We start from the raw sequence: 25,335 nt of genomic DNA, 5'->3' as shown, positions 1-25,335 counted from the left end.
GAAGGAGACCTGCCCGCCCGAAGTCCCGCCAAGTCGGCTCAGCAACCTTCAAGGCGGAGGCTCTGACCCTTTTACAGACGAGGAAACTGAGGCCGGAGAGGAAAAGATTTGCCCAGCTCCCGGGAGGGGGACACGCGGATCCTGCAGGCGCAGCCCCAGGGCCGCCGCCCTCTCCCTTCCAGGGCCGGCCATGCCCGTATTTGCCCAGGCTGCCCACTGGCCTCGCCCCCCAGGCCGGAGCACAGATGTCTAGCCGGCTCTTTCCCTTTTTCAGGCACCGCCTTCCTGGCCAGCGTGGGCCGGGCCGGGCCGCGGGGCTCACCTTGGAGCATGCTCCTGTAGGCCGTGTCCGCGATGGCGTAGATGTGCGGCGGCATCTCGTGCCTCTTCTTGCCCTTGTACATGTCCACGATCTTCTCCGAGTAGATGGGCAGGTGTTTGTAGGGGTTGACCACTACGCAGAAGAGGCCGGAGTAGGTCTGCAAACAGAGAGAGACTCAACTCCAGACCCCGCGGGAGGCGAGCTCGCTCAGGTGTGCCCCCGTCCCACCCCAGACGGGAGACCCGGAAGCCTGGGCATGGCCTTGTCCAGGCGAGGAACCAGGGCGGGGCTGGCCTGCTAGGCTGCCCGCGCTATGATTTGCAACTTCGTGGTTTTATTTATTTATTTTTGGTACAGGGGATGGAGCCCAGGGTACTCTACCATTGCGCCACACACCCAGCCCTTTTTATTTTGAGATGGGATCTCACTAAGTGGCTGAGCCTGGCCTCGAACTTTTGATCCTCCTTCCTCAGCCTCCTGAGTTGCTGGGATTACAGGCTTGTGCCACCTGACCCAGCCTATGTGAGTGCGCGTGTGGTGTCAGGGATGGAACCCAGGGCTCCACATACACCAGGAAAGTTCTGCCACCAACCTAGCCTCCAACCCCAACTGTGTGGCTTTAAATAGTTCTGGGTTCAAACCTCAGCTCCGCCCCCACCGCTGTCACCTCACCCTGAGCCCTGAGGACCTGAACAACAGCGACCACTATCTAAGGGCCTGCCACTGAACTGAGCCCTTCACAGGTGGCATCTGCCCTGTGACAGCCAAACTCGATTCCCTGTTGCCTGATCGACAGGCGAGGACCCGGAGGCGTGGTGGGGTTGTCTCCAGGTCCCAGAGCTGGAGGGACATTCGGGGGCAGGCATCATGACCGTTCATCCCAGAGCTCATGACGGTTAACAAAGCACTTCCATATCTCTAAAATAGGAACAAGGACAAGGGTCTCCAAAAGGAACCAAGTACTGACACAGGTTGCAACGCGGACCAAACCTGAAAGCTTCATGCCGAATGAAACCAGGTCCCGCCTCCTCCGGTCTCAGCCCCGCCTCCAGCTCCTCCAGGCCACACCCCTGCCACGCCCCTTTCGACCAGGGGTGTCATTTACTTCCCACCCAAGCCCTGAACGGGAGGCAGTAAAAGGCAGTAGTTAGGAAGGCCTTGGGTTTCAACCCTCTCTCTCCTGCTTCCTAGCCTTGTGACCCTGGGCAAGTCTCTTAACCTAAGTTATTCTAGTCTGCAAAATGGCGAGGCACACAAACAATTCCCTCCAAGTTTGTTCTGAGATCACGCTTTCAAGGCATTCAGCGCCTTGCCTGGACTATAGTAGGTGCTCAGTCAACATGAGCGACTGTTCTCACCATGGTGAGACCCTCGCCTCCCTGGATCCTTCACAGAGGCTGCCCCCTCCACCTGGACACTTCCCCTCAGCTCCCCAGAGCCCTCTTCAGCTCCTCTTCAGGGCTCAGTCTCGGCAGCACTTCCTGGACCATGAACTACGATTACCACATCTCACAAACAACTCCTGAGTAAAATGAATACGAAGAGGGAATGCTGGGCCCTCGCAGCTTTGCCACCATTCTCAGGACGCCTCCTGGTGCTCTGCACACAGCAAGCACTTACTCCATGCACCCTCGGGACGCCTCTCCTGATGCTCTGCACACAGCAAGCACTTACTCCATGCACCCTCGGGACGCCTCTCCTGATGCTCTGCACACAGCAAGCACTTACTCCATGCTTCCTGGCAAGCCAGGGTGCAATGGCCAAGAGGAAGGTCTCTGCAGGGTCACTGGGCTTGTGAATCTGGCCATTCCATCTCCATGTTCAACTCGACTCACTGACCCAGCCCCCCTGTGGCTGCCTCTGTCCCCAGGAGCCCCCCCACAACGGGCAAGTCAGAGTCTCAACGGCCCCACCCCCACGTCCCAGCCAGCATCTGATGGCGCCCGTGCCCCAGCAGATCTAGGCCACGGGCACAGGATCCCTCTCGCAACCGTATTAGGAAGCAGCTCCAGTCGCTCCGACACTTTATATGGTCAGTCACAGAGCCCTGAGCACCGAGCCTTCAGGATCAGGGAGGGAAGGTGCAGAGAACACAGGCTTGAGGTCACCAGGCCTGGGGACTCTCCACTGCGCCCACCACCTGCCTGGCTGTGCACACGGCCCAGCACCCGAGCGCCCTCCTTCCGCTCTATAAAATGAGGGACAATCATTCCTTTACGAGGCGGGAGTGCAGTGGGCTCCCTGTCCTAGACCCAGTGATTCTGCTCTGGCCTGGATTTTAGCAGCAAAAGACTAGAAACAATCTAAATGCCCCCCAGCTGGGGGCGGGCTCCACTGTCACAGCTCATCCCTGGGGCAGAAGACCCCACCGCGGTTAAAAAGCACTGTCGCCACAGCCATCTGTGGATGGACGCAAAACACAGCTAGCTGCAAAGACGAATGCACGACAGCGGGCGGCCCGGGTGGCCGCTGGGGTGGGGCTGGGGTGAGGGCGAGTCTACATACCCTCCTAGACCACTTGGCCTCACTCTGCATGCATTGCCCATTCAAAAAGATGTCTTAAGACTGTCTAGGTAGATTCTTATGAACGGAAGCCAAAAAATCCTCAGGATACGGCTGAGTGGGAAGAGCCAGCTGCGGGGACCTGCGTGGAGCCATTGCCGGGACCTTTATTGTATGTATGTAAATGCATACGGGCCCCTTGACACAGCGGAGGGACCCACGTCTACCAGAGCTCAGCCCCAGGGTCCTGAGGCGACAGGGAGTGGCGGGGCCTGCGGAAAAGCAGCACCCACACAGCGGCTCTAACAGGGACTCTTACCCAACCCTGGGGTGCAGGACAGGAGGGTCCTCTGCTTTTTCAAGCAATATAAAACCTGAGTTTTTGGTTTTGTTTTTTTGACAGTTCAAATTAACTAATTTTTAAAATATCACTCACTCTGGGTCAACAGCTCGTGATCTCTACTGTAGCACTTAGTAGGTGCTCACAAAATCATAACAGAAGGCTAGATTCCTTCCTCCCAGGCACTTCAAGCTTGTGCTACTCAAGCCAAGAGCACCCATGGCACCGTCGCCACCTGCCCCTCCCACACCCCAGTGCCTGCTCTGAGCCTCCTGCTCCCAAGGACCCTCCCCATCATGGGTGGCCACCCCAGCCCTGCGCTAAACCCCTGATCGGCCCCCTGACCAGCAGTGAGACTCGGCAGGTCTGAGCCTCAGTGTCCCCACCTCTAAAACGCAGTAACAGCGTGCGTCTCCTACTGTCGTGGACAAGGTTACGTGAGCTCAAGGTTACAGCACTGGTCTGGGGCCAGCCTCTCGGGGATTGAGAGTCACCTCTAGGTCCCCTCAAGTTATTTAACTTTTCAAAGTCACAGTTTACTAAACTGCAAAAATGGGCATGCATCATAGTGTCTCTTTCCCCATTTTTTTTTTAAATGGTACACTGTACCATTATCTCTCATATAAATAATGGTGGTCATGATACATGTTAGCATAAACTTTTATTATAGTAAATTTTGAGCAAATACCATCTACTATCACTGAGGGTCACAGGCCACTTTGAGAGTTTAATGACAACTAAGATCTTTGGCCAGAAAAAATACACATAGGAGCAAATGTTTCCCACAATCTCCAGACGCTCAGACTGCCTGGCACCCGTCCGCAGGGCCAGGCTGGGAGCCCCGCGTTGCAGGACTCGCGGCCCAGGATGTATACGCAGCTCAGATTTGCGTCTGGCTCAAGAGCCGCTCGTCTTCCACTTAACTGAAAACTAGTCTCAGGGCAAGGACAATGCTCAGTGTCCCAGAAAACCGGGGCAGTGAAGAAGCACACGCTTCACAGACAAGACCGGAACTGGAACCAGGGATCCTTCCTAAGCTGGTGTCACCTCTGCCTCAGTCACCTCGCCTGAAGGGTGGGACATCATTCTGTCATCGGTATCACAAGGACAAAGTGACCTCTAAGGACGTGGGACAGCCTCTGGCACAGAGCAAGCCCACACCTGGGGGTTCCCTGCTCCAGAACCCAGAGCCGACGGCCACCAGGGCCACCGTGAGGCCTAGGCAGAAAGGACCAGAGTCCAGAACAAGAGGCCTTGGAGCAGGGATCAGGTGTGGCAGCGCAACCGAGTCCCTGGACATCGCTGAGCCCGGACCCGAGTCTCTAAGGTAAGGGGACAGGCTCCTCTGGCTTCTAGGACCCAAGAGGACAGAGGTCTGCTGGGCCTGCTCGAGGGCCCTTCGCTTGAGGCCAGCCTGGTGAAGCAGACAGGAAAGTTCTCCTTATCCCGAGGGCAGCGTTGAGCACGGCTGGCTGCCTGGCCCGTGGACACAGCGTCACCTGCTAAGGAGAGTCACGCAGTCTGAGTACGGACTGGGAGAGGGGCTTCCGTGTTCCCCCAGTCCCTTGCCTTCCGTCTTCTTCACGGGCACCCGTTTCTATTAAGTGATTAAATTGAGCAGAAAGGTACAAGACAGAAGCAGGTGCGTGATCACAAGGCGGCACGATTTTAATCTGATCTGTGCAGAGAAGCATAGCAGGAATCTGCAGCTCTGGTTCATTTTTTAATCTGCTTCAGATGATACTCTGGGTCTCGGGACCTTCATAAGCTCCTTGTTCTTCCTGACTTCTATTTTGAGCTCAAATAACACGTCAGAGAAGAACAAGGGGAACAGAAACACAGCCCTGTCCTCAGGCACCCTGGACCCCAACTGCCCCTCTAGCTCTCTGCAGATTGGTGGCCTTAGAAATGTCCGATGTATTTGGGTGCAAAGGTGCATGCCTGTAATCCCAGCAGCTTGGGAGGCTGAGGCAAGAGGATCCTGAGTTCAAAGCTTGAGTTCAAAGCCAGTCTCAGCAACTTAGTGAGGCCCTGAGCAACTCGGTGAGACCCTGTCTCTACATAAAAATATTTTTCAAAGGACTGGGGATGTGGCTCAGTGGTTAAGTGTCCCTGGGTTCAATCCTGGTACCAAAAAGAAGTCCAATGTTCAACAGACTTGGATGGTGAGATTTCCACACAGGGAAAACCAAGGCTAAAGGGACTTCCTTACCCAGTCGGGGAAGGAAGGATGGGCTTTACAGCTGCGCCTCAGCTTGCTCACCTGTAGAATGGGACTCGCCCGCATCACTGTGGCCCTTCTGTTCACTGGGGGAAACGGAGTGTGCCGGTTACAGCACCTGGGCTTGGGGAGCTACTTGGTATTGTCCTTCCCCTCCAGCTCTTAAAACACCTCTGTAGCCCCTTCTGCCATCGCCCCCAGGACGGATCGTCAGTGGTGGCACCGCCACAGGACTGGGGACGCAGCCCTTAAAAGGGAATCTTTGGGACCGACGGATGCTCAGCATTGACTTGCTCATGGGAAAAAGGGCAAGTTGCTGATCCACGCGTACAGTAGGCTTTTAAATACGTCCACAATTTGTGCCGTTCTCGTGAAGAGATGAGCGCAAACACCCCTCAGCTCGGGGCGAGGGCTGATTTTGTGTTTTCTGCTTTTGACTGACTTTTGCTTTTCCTCACATTTCAGATCCTGCCAGCGTATGTGTCCTGTTGTCCCAATTGTGAAAAATAAATGTGTGGGACGTCTTTAGAGACGAGGGGCTTTTGGTCATTTTCAAGTGGCAAGGCACACAGTACAGGACCAAGAGGACCTGAGGACAGAGCGACTGGGCCCAGGACTCTGCAGAGGATCCAGGACCATCAGACCCGTGGCAGCCCCCACAGTCATGGCGGCCTCGAGACCCCTCGGGGCAGCACCTTGCGCTCAGTGCCCACTGCGTGCCGGGACGAGAGACCCACCCTGGGAGGCTGGTGGGTTCTCGTGTCGGCTACACAGAGAAGGAAACCAGGTTCCTGACAGATCAGGCAGGCTGCCCGAGGGACAGCGGCTCTCAGAGAGGAAAGGTGGATGGTGACGGGTTGGGGACTCTGCCACCAGGCTGGCATCCTGGGGCCCTCTGTGTCCCACTTGTCCTGGAAGCTGGTCCAACCAAGGAACCCAGGTCCCCCTTTGTCACCAGCCCCAACCAAACTGTGGTGGTGGGCGTGTTCCCGACCTGTGCCGTCCCACCTAGCAGCCTAGAGCCGCAGGCGGCTGTTGGGGACCTCGCGTGGCCAAGACCCACCTGAAGGAACAAATTCTCAAGTATTCAGTTTTTAAAAGCTCAGTGCAGCGGGCCACAGTGTCCAGGGGCTACCTTGCTGCACATACGACCCAAGTCCACTCTCATCTGCAGAGTCCTCCCAGAGGAGTCCCAGGTCTCTCCCGGCCAGTCCCATTGGTGACAGGGAAGCTCTCCATAGACCCTCTGTGTCTCCCCCCACCCGCTGCCAGGATGGACCGGCCTCTCCACGAGGCCCGAGTTCCTCCTCACTCCCCAGGTGGAGGACAGGCTGGGCAAGACCCCTCTGAGATCTGCGGGGAGCGCGCCGTGCGCTGGGCACCTGGACACGTGGTCACATGCACGCTCCGCACCTGCCGCACGTGGGGAGGGTGTTGGCTCCCATTTTACAGAGAGGAAGAGCGAGGCCTCGGGAGGCTCCCCGCCTGCTCCCGGTGCCGAGCTAGGCAGGCGGCTGGGTGGAGTCCAGCCCGTGGGTCTGGCGTGGGGCGACCCTGCTACCCCTCCCTGCCCCCTGGCACCCCGGACACTCACGTAGATGAGCCCCGAGAAGTAGCGCTCCCTCAGGTTGTGCAGCACCGAGGCCTCGTTGAGGCAGGTCAGCTCCGCCATGTCCTCCACCTTGGAGAACTTGGGGGGGTTCATCTTCTGGATGTCGTCCTTGCCGACCGTGATCTTCTTGCCATTTTCCACCAGCTCCACGACCACCTCGTCCCCCTTCTCCTCCTTGATGCTGGCCGCCTCAAAGCCCTGCTTCTCCGAAGGCACCCAGACCAGCTTCTTGGCCACCCAGTCGGCCTGGGCCACAGGGCTGTTGATGAAGTTCTTGTCCACAAAGAGGAACTTCTCGTCGTCACTGAGTTGGCCCTTCTGTGCCATGGTGCCTGGTTGGTCCCCTGCGGAATAAGGTGATAGGGTCAGGATGAGGCCGGAACCGCGCCTTAAAACCCTGCGTGTCTCAGCGCCCACAGCGTTGGAGGATGTTCCCTGCAGCGTTGTCTATGTTGTGTAACGACCGGAACATTCCAAAGCCCTTCAGAGAATCATGTGCTTCACCAACAATAACAACAAAAGCCAAAGGACAACCGACGGCCATCAGCATGGGACTGGAGTGTAAACCAGGGCGTGTTCATGCAGGAAACCCTACCCAGAGTCTGCGAGAAGCACGTCCATGGGTGTTGACCCGGATGACACCCAAACCTCACTGCTTACTGCAGAGTAAGACCCCATAGCAGCTGGCACAGCAATGCACGCCTGTAACCCCAGCAACTAGGGAGGCTGAGGCAGGAGGATCAGGAGTTTGAGGCCAGATTCAGCAACTTAGTTAGATCCTCCAAATAAAAAGGGCTGGGAGTGTAGATCAGTGGGAAAGCTCCCCTGGGTTCAACGCTCAGTACTGAAAACAAAAAAGCCACATATTGTTTGATTCTATTCATAAAAAATGTCCCCAGTAGGCAAATCCATAGAAATAAAGTTGATTAGTAATTGCCAGGAACTGGGGAATCATTACAGGGTGACAGGTGAGGGGTGCATCATTTCTCCTGGGGTGACACAGTGTTCTAGAAGTTTTTCTAGTAAGGGGCACATAACTGAATAAACTAAAAGTCACTGGATTGCACAGTTTAAGTTGGGAGGAGGCTGGGGCGTGGCTCGGTACAGAGCAGGTGTTCAGCAGGTGCAAGGCCCTGGATTCAGTCCCCAGGGCAAGACAAATAAATGGGGGCATCGGATTGTCCACGAGTCACAGCTCAGTAAGGCCCCATCCACCCCAAGCCCACCCCAAGCCCCCCGTGCTGGGGATTGAATCCTGATAAAGCTTTTTAAAATATAAAAGTGGGAATTGCCAAACAGCAGACCTAATAGTCCATTTTCTATCTAAACTACTTAGCATCTGCAGGCAACAGAACGGGAGAAATAGACATTTATCAAATTGTTTTTAACCTTCTATTGCTTTTCCCAATTTTAAAAATTATGGTAAAATTATGCCACGTGAACTGTGTCGACGTGACCGTTTTCAGGTGAACAGCCGAGTGGCACTGAGCACGCTCACGTCACGGTGCAGCCGTCACCACCCTTGTCCCAGGACACTTCTCACCCTGCACGACAAACTGGGCACCCGAGACCCTTCCCGCCGTGCCCCCCGCAGCTCCGGGGCGCCCTTCCACCCCCCCATTTCCGTTGCGCTAAGCACCTCCGGCAAGGGGACTGGTGGACCCCGCCTTTCTATGACGGTTATTGCACTTGGCACAGTGAGCTGATCAGGGTTCATCCCTCCCGCAGCACGTGTCTGAAGTCATGTCCCCGCCAACGGGTGCCCAGATTGCTTTACATTTCAGTTATTATGAAGAGTGCCGGGCTGGGGACATAGCTCGGTTGGTAGAGTGCTGGCCTCGCAAGCACAAGGCCCTGGGTTCAGATCCCCAGCTCCACAAAAAACAAATAAATAAATAAGTAGTGCTCCTATAAAGGTGGGTATACTTCCTGTCATATCTTGGTCATATTTGATTTTTTCTAACTATTAAATTTGTGATCAAGAAAAATAGCTGGCGGGGCATGGTAGCACACACCTGTAATCCCAGTGGCTTGGAAGGCTGAGACAGGAGGATTGCAAACTTAGTGAGCAACTTAGTGAGGCCCTAAGCAACTTAAGGAGACCCTGTCTCAAAGTTTTAAAAATGGGCTGGGGGTGTGGCTCAGTGGTTAAAACACCCGTGGGTTAAATCTCCACTACAAAAAAAAAAAAAAGATTTTACAAAGTCCTCAAATAGTTACAAAAACAGAACATTAGAAAAAGATGTTCGATCTCACTAGTAATGGAAGAAATGCAGTTTAAGTATGAGATGTCAATCTTCACCTATCACTTGGCTACGATGGAACCAGGATAGTACAGAAAGTAGGATCAGGGCTCTGTCTATGTCCTTAGGATGGGAAGGTCCTAAAAACCACGCCTACCCCAGGTTTGACTCTGTCTCTCAGGACGCAGCAGCCTGCCCACGCACAGGGACGCTAGCGGACGTCCAGAGAGGGCGTTGCAGGACCCCTGGCAACGGGCAGCAAGCTCCTCGGTGGACATGGAGGCTCTGTTAGACCATGGAACAATCACAATTACTGATAAAATGCTGCAATTCTGCTAAATATTTAAGATGAGCACTTTTATTTATGCCAAAGACTTTTCTCTTTCAACATATTTATTGAAGGCTCATTTACAGGACATAAAATTCTCTCGCTGTAAATGCACAATTCCACGGTGCTTCAGTGTACTTACAGAGGTGCGAGTTCATCACAAGTTTTGGAACATTTCTGTTACTCCAAAAGGGGCACCCGTATGCCCCTCTGTGGTCACTCCCTGTCCCTGTCCCCAGGCCTGGCAACCGCCAATGTGCTGCATCTGTAAATTCATGTTTTCTGTACGTTTTGGATAAATGGAATCATACGACAGGTGGCCTCTGACCATGCTGCATCCATGCAAAGGTACTCAGATATTTTAAAGTTAAAAAACAACATGTCTGAATGGAATACTACTCAGCAGTAAAAAGGAAAAAAATGACTCAATAAAATAGCTAAGTCTCCAAGCACCGTGTTAAGTGAAAGGAGCCAGACCTCAAAACCTGCATGCTGTGTTTTTCCGTTGATTGAGAAGTCAAGAAAAAATAGTCATGGTGACAGTAGATCAGTAATTGCCAGGGTCACAGATTAGTAGTTGCATGGGGTCCATGATAATCATAGCATGATATAAACGTCCTGTATCATAACGATGGTGGTGATCACGTGGTTGCAAACATTTGACAAAATTTTTTGAGTATATTTAAGAATCAATGAATTGAGAAATTGGCAAAATTTACTGTATGTATGTTACACTTCAATAAAGTTAGTTAAAATATTTATAATAAAATATTTTTTGTAATTTTATATGATGCATCTACATTTTAAAAAGTCTAGAAACCTGCATAATCAAATATTAAACTATGGTTCTATCTGGTCTGGCATAGGACCATTTAAACATCAATTTAAAAAATAACTAATAGCTGAAAGGCAAATATCTTTAAATCATGTATCCATAATGATCAAAGAAATTCATAGATCATCCTTGCAAGACGAGCAAGGACCAACACATGATTTTGAAAAGTGGTAAAGAAGTGGGGGAAACCAAATGATTGAGTCTGCCTTTCCTGTACAAATCGTTCCTCGGGTAACCAAGTCACTGAAAAGGAGAACTCTTTCTTTAGGTAAGATTTCAGTCGGGCACAGTGGCACATGCCTGTCTTGCCAGCATCTTGAGAGGCTGAGGCAGGAGGATCAAGAGTTCAAGGCCAGCCTCAACAACTCAGCGAGAGCCTGTCTCTAAATAAAATATAAAAAAGGCTGGGATATGGTTCAGTGGTTAAGCACCCCTGGGTTCAATTCCCAGTTTAAAAAAAAAAAAAAAATTCAATTCATTAACTGGTCTCTCAACATGGAGACCCCATTTGCGATTGCTCCTTGATCCTGTTGTCTGAACGTGTCCATGAGGAGAGCTGCCAGGCCAGCCAGTCCCTTTGGGCTGCCCGGCCACCTCTTGCAGACCCTCTGAGGGTACCCGCGGGAACTGCGCATGCCCCAACCAGCCCTACTTCTGCCCCACTTTGCCGTGCTCCAAAGAAACAGGCCACCGACTGAGACAGGATGGACAGCTACCAGGACCTACTGTGTGGTTGACACCCCGACTTCAACCAGAAATAATTCACACCTCCTTTGAATTCACCAAGAGCATGCCCACGCGTGGGTCTCAATCCCAGAGAGAAGGGTCAGCCTCAGATCCAAGACTGGGCCCAGCGCCCAGCCACCCGCTCCTCCAACAGGAGACAATTTGGGGGGTGCACATTCCATAAGGAAAAAAAATGCAAGGGACCCTTGTTCTAATACGTACTTTCCTCTTTCCAGGGTGAAAATAACAGTGATAAAAATCAGAAGAAAGGTTACTTCTCCCAGGGGACCAGATTAAGCAGCTCATTTAAAAAAAAAAAAAATTTTTTTAAGGAGAAATAAGTGAATCATTCTATAAATCTGAATACTCACTGTAGCTATTCAAAATGTGAATGCATGCTGTTTTAGGTTTAACAATCACACTTTCCTGCATTTGAAAATTGTTAATAAATACTCCTCTTAGGATGGAATGAGCTCAAGAGCATCCTCCTCCCTGTGGTACCAGCTGATCTGAATCATCTGCCCACCTAGGGGGAAGAATTCCAGTGAGTTACTGCAGAAACTGAGACTCGAATGTAACCATTTTGTAACCCTTAATAAAATACTAGATCTTGGCAATGACTCTCAGCAGCTGCGGAGACCACTAGACCAAGGGTCCTCACACCGCCTTGTGTGCAGGTTTGGGTGGGACCCAATCATTGGTATTTTGGGGGTTTTGGTTGACGAGCTTTCCTGTTGTTGTTGGGGTTTGTGTGGTTGGCGCTGGGGATCAACCCAGGACGTTGTACCCACAATCGCCCGCTGAGCTCTGTCCCCAGCCCCAAGAATTTGTGTGTCTAACAAATCCCAGGGGGTGGCTGGCCCATTTCAAGCCCAACTGTATTAGATAAAAAGTTGACAGAGGACTCGATTGTGGATGGATCAGGCTAGCGCCATCTAACCCTACTAATTAATCAACATCGCAAAGGGCAGAAAAGACATTCTAAGCCTGCAGGTGGGTCATCAGGGAACACTGCTATCACCACCAAGCCATCTTCCAAGAAAGGGAAGCGGGGGCTCCGGCCGACGGAGCTGGGAATCTGACGCCTGTTCACAGGAAAGACAAGGCACCCGTGGGGGACACTTCAAACCACATCGAGGGCATGCTGCAAAGCCCAAAGGGGAGGAACCACAGGGCAAATGACTTCAGTATCAAAGGAAGAGCAAACAAAAATGGAGCCCAGAGAGTCAACTTGGAAAGAAGAGAAAGAACACAGAGCGGAGATGTTTCAAATGGACGGATCTGAATCAACCCAGCGCATGTGGGTTGGAGTTGATCAAGCGTGGCTTGCTCGTTGATCAGCAGTCAGGGAAGGACGTCCGGACGGGGGAAGCAGACCCACGTTCCAATCTGATCAATTTATGCAAACCTCTGCGTCAGTATGGGACACGTAACGGGCACCTCCCAGGGCTGTCTGGGTTACCTGAGACAGGTACACCCAACGCGCTCCTGAGACAGGTACACCCAACACGCTCCTGAGACAGGTATACCCAATGCACCGGGTTTACAGCTTTCTAGTTCCCTTTGCTGTAAAGCACTTTGTTCCTTTAAAAAAACAAACCACAACAAAACACACACACACACACATACACACACACACACGCATTTGCACTGTGAATGAGCCAGAGCCCCTGCAAGTGGAGCCTGCATGTCTGCAACTATGTAACCAAGTGATTTCCTATTTTTCATAAGATGCTGTAGTAGACTGTGCTACTTTGTTGACAGACAGAAGAAATGGGAGGCGTAGAAACCAAGGAAGATTTTACCCAAGTCCAGTGACTGGTCTTTCTGCTTTTGCATGTATTTCAAAAGTTTTGTAATGAAAAACAGGCACAATAAAAGATACCTGGTCACTGGGCGCAGTGGCGCACCCTGTAATCCCAGCGGCTCGGGAGACTGAGGCAGGAGGATTTCAAGTTCAAAACCAGTCTCAGCAAAAGCCGAACACTAAGCAACTCAGTGAGACCCTGTCTCTAAATAAATTACAAGATAGGGCTGGGAATGTGGCTCAGTGACCAAGTGCCCCCAAGTTCAAACCCTGTTACCAAAAAAAGAGAAAGAAAAAAAGATACCTGGTTTGAGAAGTCGGGGGAAGAGCCCCCACACCCAGCACACACAGCAAATCACAAAGGTATGCTTTATGTTTTTTAAAAGCAAAGCTTTGAATGGAGAATTTTGCAAGATTGAATGTAGTTGTTAGGGAGAAAACAAAACATTTGAAAGCACTCTCCCTCAGAAAAAAGAAAAAAAAATGTATAACCTCATTTTAGAGAATTTCTTAGACTCCTTGGTGTCAAAGTGATATGATTTCGTGTATTTAGAGAGTCCTGACTATTTAGGGATGGAGAGGAGTTGGGGATGGAACGGTATGCCTGGGGTTTATTGCAAAACCATCGAAGTGGGCAGAAATGAACGGGGTCAGGAATTGGCCCATGGAACCAACCGTGTGTGGCCGAGGATGAGTGACGGGTGCCTAGTAGTGTGTAATCCTGGTCTCTCTGCTTTGCACATGCTTGAGATTTTTCTTAAAAGGAAAAATAAAACTATATACAATCTGTGAACCTGTCTTCCACTTGAAGCAACGAGGATATGGTGTCCTCTCTCACGGGAGCTCTGCTGCATATCCAGGGCTGCTTCTGAACACCAGCAACAGCTGCCACCCGAGGACCCCCGAGCTAACTCCTTCATATGCACGTTATTAAGTAACATCACCACAGCCAGCTGCAGCTGAGACATATGGACACTGAGGCTCAGAGAGGTGAAGGAATCTACCTGAGGTCACACAGCTAAGAAGCTACAGAGCTGGATTCTGAGCCGGGTGTTCTCTGGAGCCTGCGCTTGTCCCCCTCCCATAGAAGCTTGGTGGGCTTGTCGGAAGCTCAGTAGGGCATTTTAAACAAATGAACCAATTCTTTAAGGGGCCTGGCACATAATAAACATTCAATATGGACTCGGATCAGATTAAATGAACTACAGTTCCAGACTGGGAGAAAGTGTAACTCTTACAGAAACTGTCCTGGGCAACAGGACACAGACACAAAAATGATACCGATTAAATGAGCTCTTGAACCACGGAAAAGGAATCTATGGTGACAGAGGCCAGAGAAGGAATTACCCTGGGGAAGAAGGACCTGGAAGGTGGACACAGGGGAGCTTTGAGGGCTGGTGTTCTAGGTCTTGACCTGAGTGTCCATCACAAGAGTGATCGCTTTGGAAAAATCTGTCAAGCTGCAGGGTGTGCTTACTTTTCTGGATGTAAAACATTTCCTTTCTTGTTTCTTTGTATCTTATTGCAGCAAAATACTCCCAACATAAAATGTCCCCTGGTACGCGTGGAGGTGCACAGCTCCGTTGTGGCATTTTTACATTGCCATGCAACCAGCGAGGAGTGTTCTAGACAGTGGCCAATCGCAGCACCAGGGCCGAGACTGCCGGTTTGTTCGGAGCAGTGTGACAAGTGAGGGACTCTATAATCACCACGTGGAGGAGCTGCCTCAAGAGCCAAAATCTCAACAGAAAAATCAAAGTATGCAGGGATCGGCACCCCTAGGAACCTCATCTCATCCAGGGTGCACACACACCGCCGAGGTCAAGTGCAGAGATTCCGTCTCTGTCCATAAAGAGGGGTGAGCGGCGCTGGCAGGCTCTGCTCAGCTTTGCTGCCTCTGACAGTCACCAAGTGTGAAGCCGCTTTGGTCAAGGGAAGCAGATGAAGGATGAAGGATGAGGGATGAGGGATGAGGGATGAGGGATGAGGGATGAGGGATGCTTGGATTCATGATGCAATGGTGTTTCCCAGACTGGGCTCTTTGGAACCCTCATCCCCTGAAACACTTGGGTAGAGTGGGATTGGATATTGCAAAGCTCTTCGGACACAATACTGATGTCAAATCCATTAGGAAGGTGCCACATTCCCTGCCCTTCATGAGATGCACAACACACATCAGAACATCCAGATTCCTGGCAGATCTTGAAATCCAAAGGCTACCTCCCCCTTCTGAACCTTGGGCTCCCATAATGACACTTGGCCACATATTTGCCCTTGAGAAAAGTCAGTGAGCCCAGTAAATCTAGGAAACCAACAGTATTTATAATAGCTGCTAAATTGTAGCAAGTGCCTGCTACTATCTCATTTAATCCCCTCAAAAACCCTGGAAGGGACATCTTCTCTCCTCCATTACAAATGAATAAGCGGGAATCGAGCACAGTGGTGCACACCTATAATCCAGGGGCTCAGGAGGCTGAGGCAGGAGGATTGCAAACTTGGGGAAAGCTTCAGCAACTTAGTGAGGACCTAATCAACTTGTCTCAAAGTAAAAAAATAAGAAAAGGGCTGGGGACGTGGCTCAGTGGGAAAGTGTCCCTGGGTTAGCTCTCCAGTACCAAAAACAGCAGCACAGGAGTAAACAGAGGGTAGGCAAGGTGCCACCCTTGCATGGCTGGTGACCATGGGAGCTAAAGGGGGGTTTTCAAAGATCTGGGATGGCTTGTCCCCTCGAGGAGGATGGATGATAGGCGTGCCCAGGACATATCCTGTGTCAGTCTTGGCAACTTGAAGGCTCTAGGTAACTTAGGTTTTTCTGGTTGCTGTTTTAATTTTTGTTCACTGGGTACTGGGGGTTGAACCCAGAGGAGCTTCACCACTGAGCCACATCCCCAGTGAATTTTTTTCTTCTTCTTCTAATCTTGAGACAGGTTCTTGCCAAGTTGCCAAGGCTGGCTTTGAACTTGGGATCCTCCTGCCTCAGCCTCCCGAGCTGCTGAGACCACAGGTGTGCACCATGGCACGCAGCTAGTTAATTTTGCTTTGTTGCACAAGGACTTGCCACCGCCTGGACCCAGAGCTTGAGTTTGGTCGCAGGGTGGGTAGTGACAATAAGGCAAAGAGCATCAGGCCAGGCATTCAGCGAGTTGCAGGAGGAAGGAGTGTAGCGGGCTCAGCTGCCCAGGTCAGAGCACAGGGCCAGCGTGGATCCTGGGTTCCAATGAACAAGGCCCGGGTCGCTGCCCTCTCTGTGGCCCTTGCTTTAGAGCCTTTGTGTGGCGACATCTGGTGCTGGACAGAGCTTTCTGTGGGGTCTCTCCTGGGCATGGCAGGAGGTCGGCAGCACCCCTGGGCCCCACCTACTTGATGCCAGTAGCCACCGTGGCCCTAGCCAAGACAATAAGTGACGTGCCCAGCATGGCCAAGGTCCCTGGGGCTGAACCACGCCAGTCAAGAGCCACAGCTTTAGGGTGAAACAGACTGGCCGGGGAGATGGTCACAGCGGGGCGGGGGCAGCCATCGCCCAGCCCACCCTGCCCGAAGGCCAAGTGTGGCAGGTCGGCAAGTTCCTTTCCTTCTCTGGGCCTTGTATCTCCCCCCACCCACCCCGCTCCACCCATTTAAAAGAAGCAGTGATGGGCTGGCCTAGCTTGCTATTTTCTGGTTCCTGTGATTCAGGGTCAGTGTTGAAGCTGAATCAACCGAGAAAGTTCGACTACTTTCTTTTTCTTTTAGCATTCGTTTTATTTTGCGCAGAGGAACTCAGGGGTCAAAGATCTTATCCCCTCTCCTTCAGCATTAATGAGAAATACATTACACGTCCCAGAGACCACAGGACCTGCACATCACCAGCGTCCCTTGGGAGTTTGCCACCAAGGCGCAGCCTCAAGGTTCTGGACCAGGGACTGAGCAGTGGAGAGCAATGCAGTGGCCAGTCAGAGATTCAGTAGTTCAGAATTTAGACGCAGACAAGAAGGACGCTCTGAGCCCGAGGGGCCGGAGGCACTGCTGAGGAGCTCCGAGGGGCAGACCCTAGTTCAAGGCTGGGCCAGGTTAGGGAGTCACGCGAGGGGAGGGACTGAGCACTCTAAAGGCACAGAGCTCCAGGCCAGGATGACCTCAGGAGGCCACCTGGGCGACAGATCTGTTAATAACAGTCACAATATTCAATCTGAAAAGCTCCAATATCTAACACTGTTGGAGGGCTGGCCTGACACTCGCAAGTAGAAAATGCCACACTTGACCTTCTGTGACAGGTCGCAGTTCAAACGCAGCAAGACCATAGGAAACCACCTTTCCGGCTACTGCCTAAGGAATGCATGAAGAAACCACTTTCGTGTTTAGATTTGGGTCCTCTCACCAAGATGGCTCAGTATGTATCCACAACTATTCAAAAACCCAAAAACATATCTGAAACACTTTTGGTCCCAAGCACTGCAGACAAGAGACAGTCGACCTGTGTGTGGACGTTCCCTGAAGCACTCTTTATAAGAAATGGGGCGTGAATCTGGCATATTTTAATAAGGGATTAAGTAAGATATTGTAAGATGTAAGCAGATCAGTGCCAGAGCATGCAGATACAGAAAAATGTCGAAAACATGGCATTAGGTGAAAAAATAAAGCTAGTTGACAGAATGCCAATATTTACATAAAAAGGAAAGTTTGATTTAGAAAAACTTTTGGAAAGATTCACAAGACTCCATTTACCATGGTTACATGCAGAGACGGAAGAGAAGGGGACAAATATAATCTATCTGGAGATCAGGGGATGGCGGTTCCAAACACCGGTCCCCTCCCTCTCCCAAGGGAAGATGACGGACAGACATTCCCCAGTATCCAGGGACGCCGAATCCATTGGCACAGAAGCTATGCACATCATCCCGCACACGTCAGGTATCTCTGGAGTACTTAGAAGACTAACCACAATGAGAATGCTCTAGAAATAGTTGCTCTACTGTGTGATTTCAGGAATGATAAGAAAAAAATCTGTACTTGTTCAGTAGAGATGCAGTCTTAAAAAAATATTTTCAACTCATGGTTGACTGGATTCACACATGTGGACCCAACGGTATAGCAATGTGGAAACTCCACTCTGCAGAGAGCAGGCAGGTCTGGTGACCTTTTCTTCGTGACTTTGAGGATGGGTCCCTGAAACCCAGGAAGCCAGCAGTGCCTGGCCTGCCCCTTCTGGAAAGGTGGGCAGCTTCCTCCTCTAATCCCACACGAGAGTTCCCTTCAACTTCTTACCTGGCCTTCTCCAAACTCAGTGTGTGGCCATGGTTAATGTGACCAAAAGTCAGGGGTGAAGGTTGGAGGACCAGAGAGCCAGATGGACTTTTCCTGGGCACAGGTGAGCCCAGAAGAGTCCACAGAGACCCTGAGCAAAGCAGGAATGTGCCGACATAACTGGAGTTTGTGATATTCTGACACAGGTAAGAAAATGTGTTTCTGATAAGTTTCTGTTCACTACTTTGAGCCCCAAATGGGGGCTGAATTTGCAAAGAGGGATTACACAAAAAGTAAGGCAAAGTTCCTCCATTATGGAAAGACTGTACTGGGCTCTTTCTGGTTCTGCCAAGATGAGCTGGGCCACACGGAGCAACCTCCTCAACATCTCTGGTCATATTCATCATAAGTGATTACCTACTGAGGTTCGACAGATGCCAAACACTATGCTAACCCTTCATACGTATTATCTAACTCTCCCAAAAGGGTAATCCCTCAGGCTCTGGAATTAGAAAGGTCTTGGATTGTGGGATCCTGTCTTATTGGCTAGTTGGACTATGGAACCAGTTACTGATAATCCACACCTATAAAATAGGGCCCATAATAACTCGTACCTACTCCAAAGGGTTGTTGCAAGGTCTTAATACGGTGCCTAGCAAGGCTTCCACATTCTGTCCATCACCAGTGCAACACTAACATTGGCTGTTCTCATTAGTCCCATTTGACAGATGGGAAAACTGAGGCCAGGGGCACCCAATGTGGATGGCTTTTAAATTTGTTCATGAACTTCTAGGACTGTAATGGAATTAAAATTGAACTGGGTTTTTCAGAAAAATCTAATCAGTCGAATTCTGGAACAGTCCCTCCTGAAGCACAAATGTCACCTGTTTGGATTTGATACATTGAAAATATAGGAGACGACTTTTCCACCAAAAATAAAAACTTCTAAATAAAAAAGAGTGGGAAAAAGGATCCCCCTTTTCTCCCACGTTTCTTCTCTTCTGGGCTTCTCCACTGGTTCTCGCCGGGAAGGACAAGGCAGAGAAATCCCCAGAGCCTTGAGCGGCAAGGCTGCAGGGCAGGGTAATTGGCAAGGGGGCCGGAGATGGCCTCATGGAAAACGCTACCATAAATGGGCATGTTTGCCTCCATCCCAGCCCTCTCACAGAAAAGTAATGATAAATCCATAACAAATACCTTCTACGGAATAGCACGTCTATTTTGGACATGATAATAATAAAAAAAAAAAAAACCCACAGTGTTTATGAGGCAACCACCAGAGGCCTCTCAAAGGAGACCCAGCAAGTTCCCATTTTGGGTTCTAGGGATGGCAGCCCACCTCAGGTCACCACTCTAACTAGATCACCACCCCACTGGGGGACAAACAGTGCATTTCATTTTAAATTTGTAAAAGGTCAGTTTGAGTTTTCTTCAAAGAGATGATGATAAATATTTACTTTGCTGGAAGCATTTGGTCCTACCGGAAACCTGACTCCAACAAGAAGTTTTTGTCCTCAGTCAAAAAAAAAAAAAAAGCTGGTAGGGTTAAGGATATAAACTTGGCATCACATGGACGGGAGAATGGGTTCCATCACTTACTGTGTGACATTGGTCAAGTTACTTAACCTCTCTGAGTCTCGGCTGCCTTCTATACTAAACAAGCATCATAACAACTCTCTGGTGAGCTTGTTGCAATGATTAAATGAGATCAGTTAGCATCAATGCTGCTGCAGGGTCTCCCATTGTGTGTGCCATCAACGGCAGCTACCTTGGTCACAGAAGACCACAAGAACATTTTCCTTGAAATAACACTCAACATTCTACATACACCCTGCCACAGACAATTTGCAGTTCAGCATCTTCAAGTTCCTTTCCTTTAAGTCAATGCTAGAATCTTATCTTTAAGCAGACCCGACCAATGGTCACCAGGGAGAACTAGTGAAGCCATCTGTTAGCAGTCCGACTTCCTGTTGCTGAACGTGCCAGCGCACGCTGTCATCTATCAGTTCTAACCACCCTAACTAACCGCTCCCCGCCTTGGGCTTCTCAATGTTTTCTTTTGCTTCTCCACAAGCATGGCTTTGAACAGTGCCTTTCCAAAAGTGGCGAAATCCCCACCAGCTCCGCGTGCGGGCAGCCACCCGCTCCTGCCGGGCCCACTTTGTCAGACACCAGAGCGACTTTTACACTGCGGGGTCTGCAGAATGCCCAGCATAGTCCTGCCCCACACACCTGTTGGCCAAGGAAGCGAATGGGAACTCTGGCATCCGCCTGGGTACCTGGGGCCTTGAGGTCAACCGGGATGAGGCTTGCTTTTTGTTTTTTTCAGTCTGGAGAGACTGGGTCTGAAGAAAATTGGGCTGTCATCAACAAACCTCATCTTGCTAAGCCAGCTTTATCTCCCTGGAGTTATCAGCAGGCACAGCCCCTCACTGCTGAGAGGCACCCCCTCTCCAGGCCTTTAACTGATTAACACCTCCTCAGAAGACTCAGCCTGAAACCCCCCTGCAGCTGGGCTTTCCCTGACGTGTGGCAGCCAAGTGTGATTGTGGGGGCAGCTCAGCTGCACTTTTTTGTGCCTAGAATTAGAGTGAAAAATCATGTTTTACAGCTGGACAGCCCATAACAGGTAGCATCTGGGAGTCCTGATTTTTCCATTTAGTGACACCGGGCATGGAACAATCCAGGGCCCCAGGGCCTCACACAACCTGGGCAGGAGTCTACGCCGAGCTGCACCCCCAGTCCTGATTACTAGTTCAAACTTTTTTTTTTTTTTTGCGGGGGGGTACTGTTTCCCCGGAGATTCTAGCAGCTAGAGCTGGATCCAGGCACTACCAAGGTGGCACTTCTCACTGTCAACCTTGGGAAACGTTGATCTGGGGCAAACCCAGGACCCAGGGTGGCAGGGTACCCCGCTGCAGCCCTTATAAGAGGATAAGAGACCCCACGGCGCCCCCCAGCGCCTGCAGAATGCCTTACCATAGGACCCTCGAACCCACCACCCACTCCGCCCCAGCAAGACACCCCTACTTACAGATCTCCTACTGGGGGCCTGCGGAGAGACTAGGTGGAGAGCTCAGATCTGGCACACCTCCCAGGCCGGGGCGTCCAAATCTCCCTGTGCGTCTCGGACGCCCGACTTTATAGACCCTGAGCTGGGGCGGTGGGAAAGGGGAGGTGGCCGCGGGGGCGGAGCGGGAAGGGTTCCACGTGCGGCCTCCGCGGCGCCCCCTGCAGGGCCCGAGAAGGGCCGCGGTCACTCTGGGCCCCGGGCGCACCTGGCCCGGGCGATCGCGGAGGGGCGCGCACCCCGAGCGGGCGCGAGGCCCTGGGGGCGCGCCTGTCACGGGCTGGGTGTCTTGGCCCTCACTCGGGGCAATCACCAGGACTCTGGGTCCCTAGAGAAAGGGGTGGAGCGGGCGGCGTCTATATGGGATACTGAGTGTCTTCCCTAATTCCAGCCTCCTGGGCTTTAACCTCTTCCTGCCCGTGCAGGGGACCGTAGCGGATCTGTCGGGACGCCTGGTTCCCTGGTTCACATTTTATTCGCCTGCGGCGGTCTGGGAAGGGACCGGTCGCGCTGCGTGAAGGCGAGGGAGAGGGGATTTTTTGGTTTTCGAACTTTGCAAAGCGCAAGGCAGGCGTCCCTCCTTCCCACCCCGGCTGCTGGGAAGTTTTACTTTTCCCAGCTGTGCAGCCCACCTCGCCCCACCCTGCCACGAGCAAAATTCAGACACCCCCGCTTTGTGACACCAGCCCTCAGGTGTGCCCTGGCTAGCTAGGTGACCTTGGGCAAGTGGTTTCGCTGCTCCCAGCCTTGGCGTCAGCAAAATAGGATGTGGGAGTCGGGGTGGGGCGGGGCCACTGTGTAATTTGCAGGGTGCGGGTCACCGTCCTAGGAGAATGTGGGGGGGCGGGGGTCACTGCGCTGCAAGTCTCCCGCTGATCCTCCCCGCCAAGAACCCATAGATCAAGAAGTCGCCTGCCAATTTCCCTCCTTCTTGCCGGGTCTGACACTTCCCGTGGGTCTAGCCTGTCTGCATCCCTCCGTCCAGTGGGGCCTCTGTCCCCTCCTCCTCTGTCCCCGCACATCTCTGTCTCTGGTCTCTGTCTTCTCTGTCTCTCTCCCTGGCCATCTTCTCCCGGTCGCTTTCCTCTCTGTCACACGCACGCACAGGCCATAAAAGGAAGTCGAGGCAGCGAGCTGGCCCCGCTCCAGGCCGGGGACGCCCCGCTCCCCGCGCGGACCCGCTCCGAGGTTCCCGGGCCGGTCCTCTCTCCCCGGCGCTGGGCGGGAGACAACCCAAAAAGGACAGGCGCGGGCTCCTTCCTGCAGGAATTCCCAGCGCCGCATACCAGCCGGGGCTGCCCGCTCCCCCTGACTAAATATGGTGCGGAGCAGCCTCCCGGCGCGGCGGGCGGGGAAGGGGACGGCCCGCATCCCGCAGCTGGCCGCAGCCGCGGGGTGCAGGGGGACCCCTCTGCTACGACAGGGCAGGGCAGGGCCGAAAGGGGCAGCCTCCAGTTCCACGTGGGCCCAGCCGCTTCAGGATCTGGGGAGAGGGCTAAGAAGTTGGGAAGACCCTTGGCAGACTCTGTCTTTGGCCCCCGCCCTGTTCAACACCCCGCCTCTTGCAACCAATGTTAATTCATTGCTATCCCCATTTTGCAGGCGAGAAGATGGAGTCCCTGCAGGAACTCGTTGGGACAGGCATGGATTGGTGCTAGAGCTTTCTGAAAGCAGATTCACATCCAGGCAGGAGACATTCGGGGAAATGGCCAGGAGCAGGCCTGGTAGGAGCTGAGGGTAGATGTCCCAGAGTGCACCTGCCACTGCTACTTGGTAGCTGTTCGACCATGAGCAAGTCATTTCACCTTGCTGCGCCCCAGTTTCCCCAGCTGGAAAATGGGGAGAACATCAGCCACTTGCTGTTTTGTGGTAACCAGTCCCCAGTGTGGGCATGCAGATGGCAGCGCTTCTCCCTGGCTGCTTATTCTCAACAAATGGGAAGCCAAGTCCCACTGCGCCAGGCCCTCCAACACAAAGCCCAACGAGCCTTACAGCCTCCCAGGCTCCTTGAAGACAGCGCTGTGCGCCTCAGACCTTCCTGGTCCTGTCTTCAGTCCTTCGGCTCAAGTTCACCTGGTTTTCACCCTTGGAAATATCTGAGCCCAACCCCCACCCCCTCAGAGGCCTAAATCCGACTGCCAAGAACAGCCAGTGTTCCCCGGCTCGGCTCGGGAAGTTCAGGGCAAAGCTCTTTGGAAAATGACAAATGAGCTGCTTCCCCACATACCTTTACACATCTACACTGTAAAAGGAGTGGAAATTGTCCTTGCGTTAGCAGAGAAATAACCAGAGGGGGAAGACTAAGCCAATCATCCCCTTCCCATCCTGGAAAGAGTCCTGAGCGCTGGCCCAACCCAACCTGGCCCCCTGGAAGGAAGAACTGGCATTTCCACCACAGGCCTTAACAATGGTAGTCCAAAGGCCTGCAGCTGATTTTTGAAGAACTTGTTAATAACTTTACAAAGAGAATAATTGTAAGTAAAGACTTAGAAGCCAATGCTCAGATTTACTGCATTCTCTCATGTGGTTCTTATAATAAGAATATGGTGTAGGTACGGGTTTGGAGAGGTTAGATAACCAGGGCAAGCAGCACAGGTAGGCAGCAGTGGGGCAGAAGTCCAACCACCGCTGAGTCCGCAGGGAGCACCAGTCTGAGACTTTGAACACGAGATCAGCTAAGCACGCACCAGCCTAGATGCTGTGGGCTTGTGGCTGAACCTGAGTCCCTTTTCTCAAAGAAAAAGCAACAGATCAGACTCTGCCTCGTCCACCTTGCTGGGTTGTTAAGTATGACTGCATTGAAGTTTCCTATCCACTATTCCATACCTTCTGGCACACTCTACAGTGCCCAGGACAGTATGTTCACATACCACCATTCAGTAGGTGCTGGTCCAGTGCACAAAGTTCAGGTGTTTGAATCTTTAGAAGTGCATTCTTCTGCAAATTAAAGCAGATGCCTGTTTTAGTTCTCATGTCTCAAAAGGTCAGTTATTTTAAGATGGAGACAAAAAGCTGCTTTACAAAATGTCACTTTGAATGCTGTCAGATATTTTTCCTTGGCACATCTTTTCTTCGAGGGACCACTGAATGAGTGTTTCTGTGAACTGTGAAACAAGAGAGCAGAGAAGAAATCTTTCTCTCACTCTTTTTAAAAAATATTTTTTGCTGTTTTCAAAAAGCCCCAAAGTTTTTATTTTGAGATCCTAAGTTATGTAGGTCTCCCTAAGTAGCCCAGACTGACCTCTAACTTGCAATCCTCCTGCCTCGCCTCTTGAGCCACTAGGATTACAGGTGTGTGCGATAGCACTCCGCCCCTTCTGATTTTTAGTATTATCAAAGATAGTGTCCAAGCATGGTTTATGCCTGTGTGTTTCAGGATTTATTGACTTAAAAGGTAAATAAATTTGTTTAAATACTTAGAAGGCCCCAGGTATCAACTCAAGTCCACCTGGTCCAAGATGCCTGATCCCTTGCACAGCCCGTGCCACCTGCCGTGCGGGAGCACTTCTGTCTGGGCCACCACGGCCCCATGCTTCTCCAGGTGTAAGCCTGTACTGGGTAGTGACCTGCCATGCTCCTTATCACCCGTTTCCAACTCTGCTCTCACTATAGATTCTCTACCACTATCTTAGGAAGGGTCGTAAAAGATTCTCCATAAAAGTAGTTAGTTTCTTACAAAACCAAACATTTTCTTACCATACGGTCCAGCAAGTGACACTTTTGAGGAATTTAACCAAAGGAGTTGAAAACTTGTGATCAAAACAAATAGCCTGCACATGGATGTTTATAGCAGCTTTATTCATAATTGTCCAAACTTGGAAGCTGCTAGTATGTCCCACAGTGGGGGAATGGATAAATAACAATGGGATACTATCCAAGACTGAAAAGAAACGAGCTTTCCAGCAATGAAGAAATGAGGGAAGTGTAAATGCACGTTACTGCGTGAAAGAGGTCAGTCTGAATGACTCCAGGTACAGTTATCTGCAAAAGGCAGAGAAAGCACAGCAGAGGATTTTGAGCATGAAGCTCTGCTGCTTAATACTGTGATGTGAACGCATGCAGCTACACCTTGTCCAAAACCACAGGATGTACAGTGATCCCTAATG

General features: G+C 51.6%; 1 protein-coding gene across 4 annotated transcripts in view; it reads right to left on the bottom strand.

The window, feature by feature from the left end:
* Window positions 1-21,511, bottom strand: part of Myh11 (myosin heavy chain 11) — a 90,601-nt gene extending 69,090 nt beyond the window's left edge. For 2 of the 4 annotated variants that reach the window (XM_047533845.1, XM_047533846.1), the window contains exons 1-3: window positions 21,194-21,511; window positions 6,980-7,341; window positions 323-479 (exon numbers count right to left, since the gene is read on the bottom strand). In XM_047533845.1, coding sequence (XP_047389801.1) covers window positions 323-479; window positions 6,980-7,324 — 502 coding nt within the window. In that variant the 5' untranslated portion in view covers window positions 7,325-7,341; window positions 21,194-21,511. The remainder of the gene's footprint in view (window positions 1-322; window positions 480-6,979; window positions 7,342-21,193) is intronic. The other 2 variants (XM_047533843.1, XM_047533844.1) reach the window with 2 other exon arrangements.
* Window positions 21,512-25,335: the final 3,824 nt, after the last annotated feature.

This window comes from Sciurus carolinensis, chromosome 18 (assembly GCF_902686445.1).
Source record: "Sciurus carolinensis chromosome 18, mSciCar1.2, whole genome shotgun sequence".
Taxonomy (NCBI): Eukaryota; Metazoa; Chordata; class Mammalia; order Rodentia; family Sciuridae; genus Sciurus; species Sciurus carolinensis.
The sequence above is the reverse complement of the archived record's forward strand: the minus strand, read 5'-3'. Positions and strand labels throughout refer to the sequence as shown.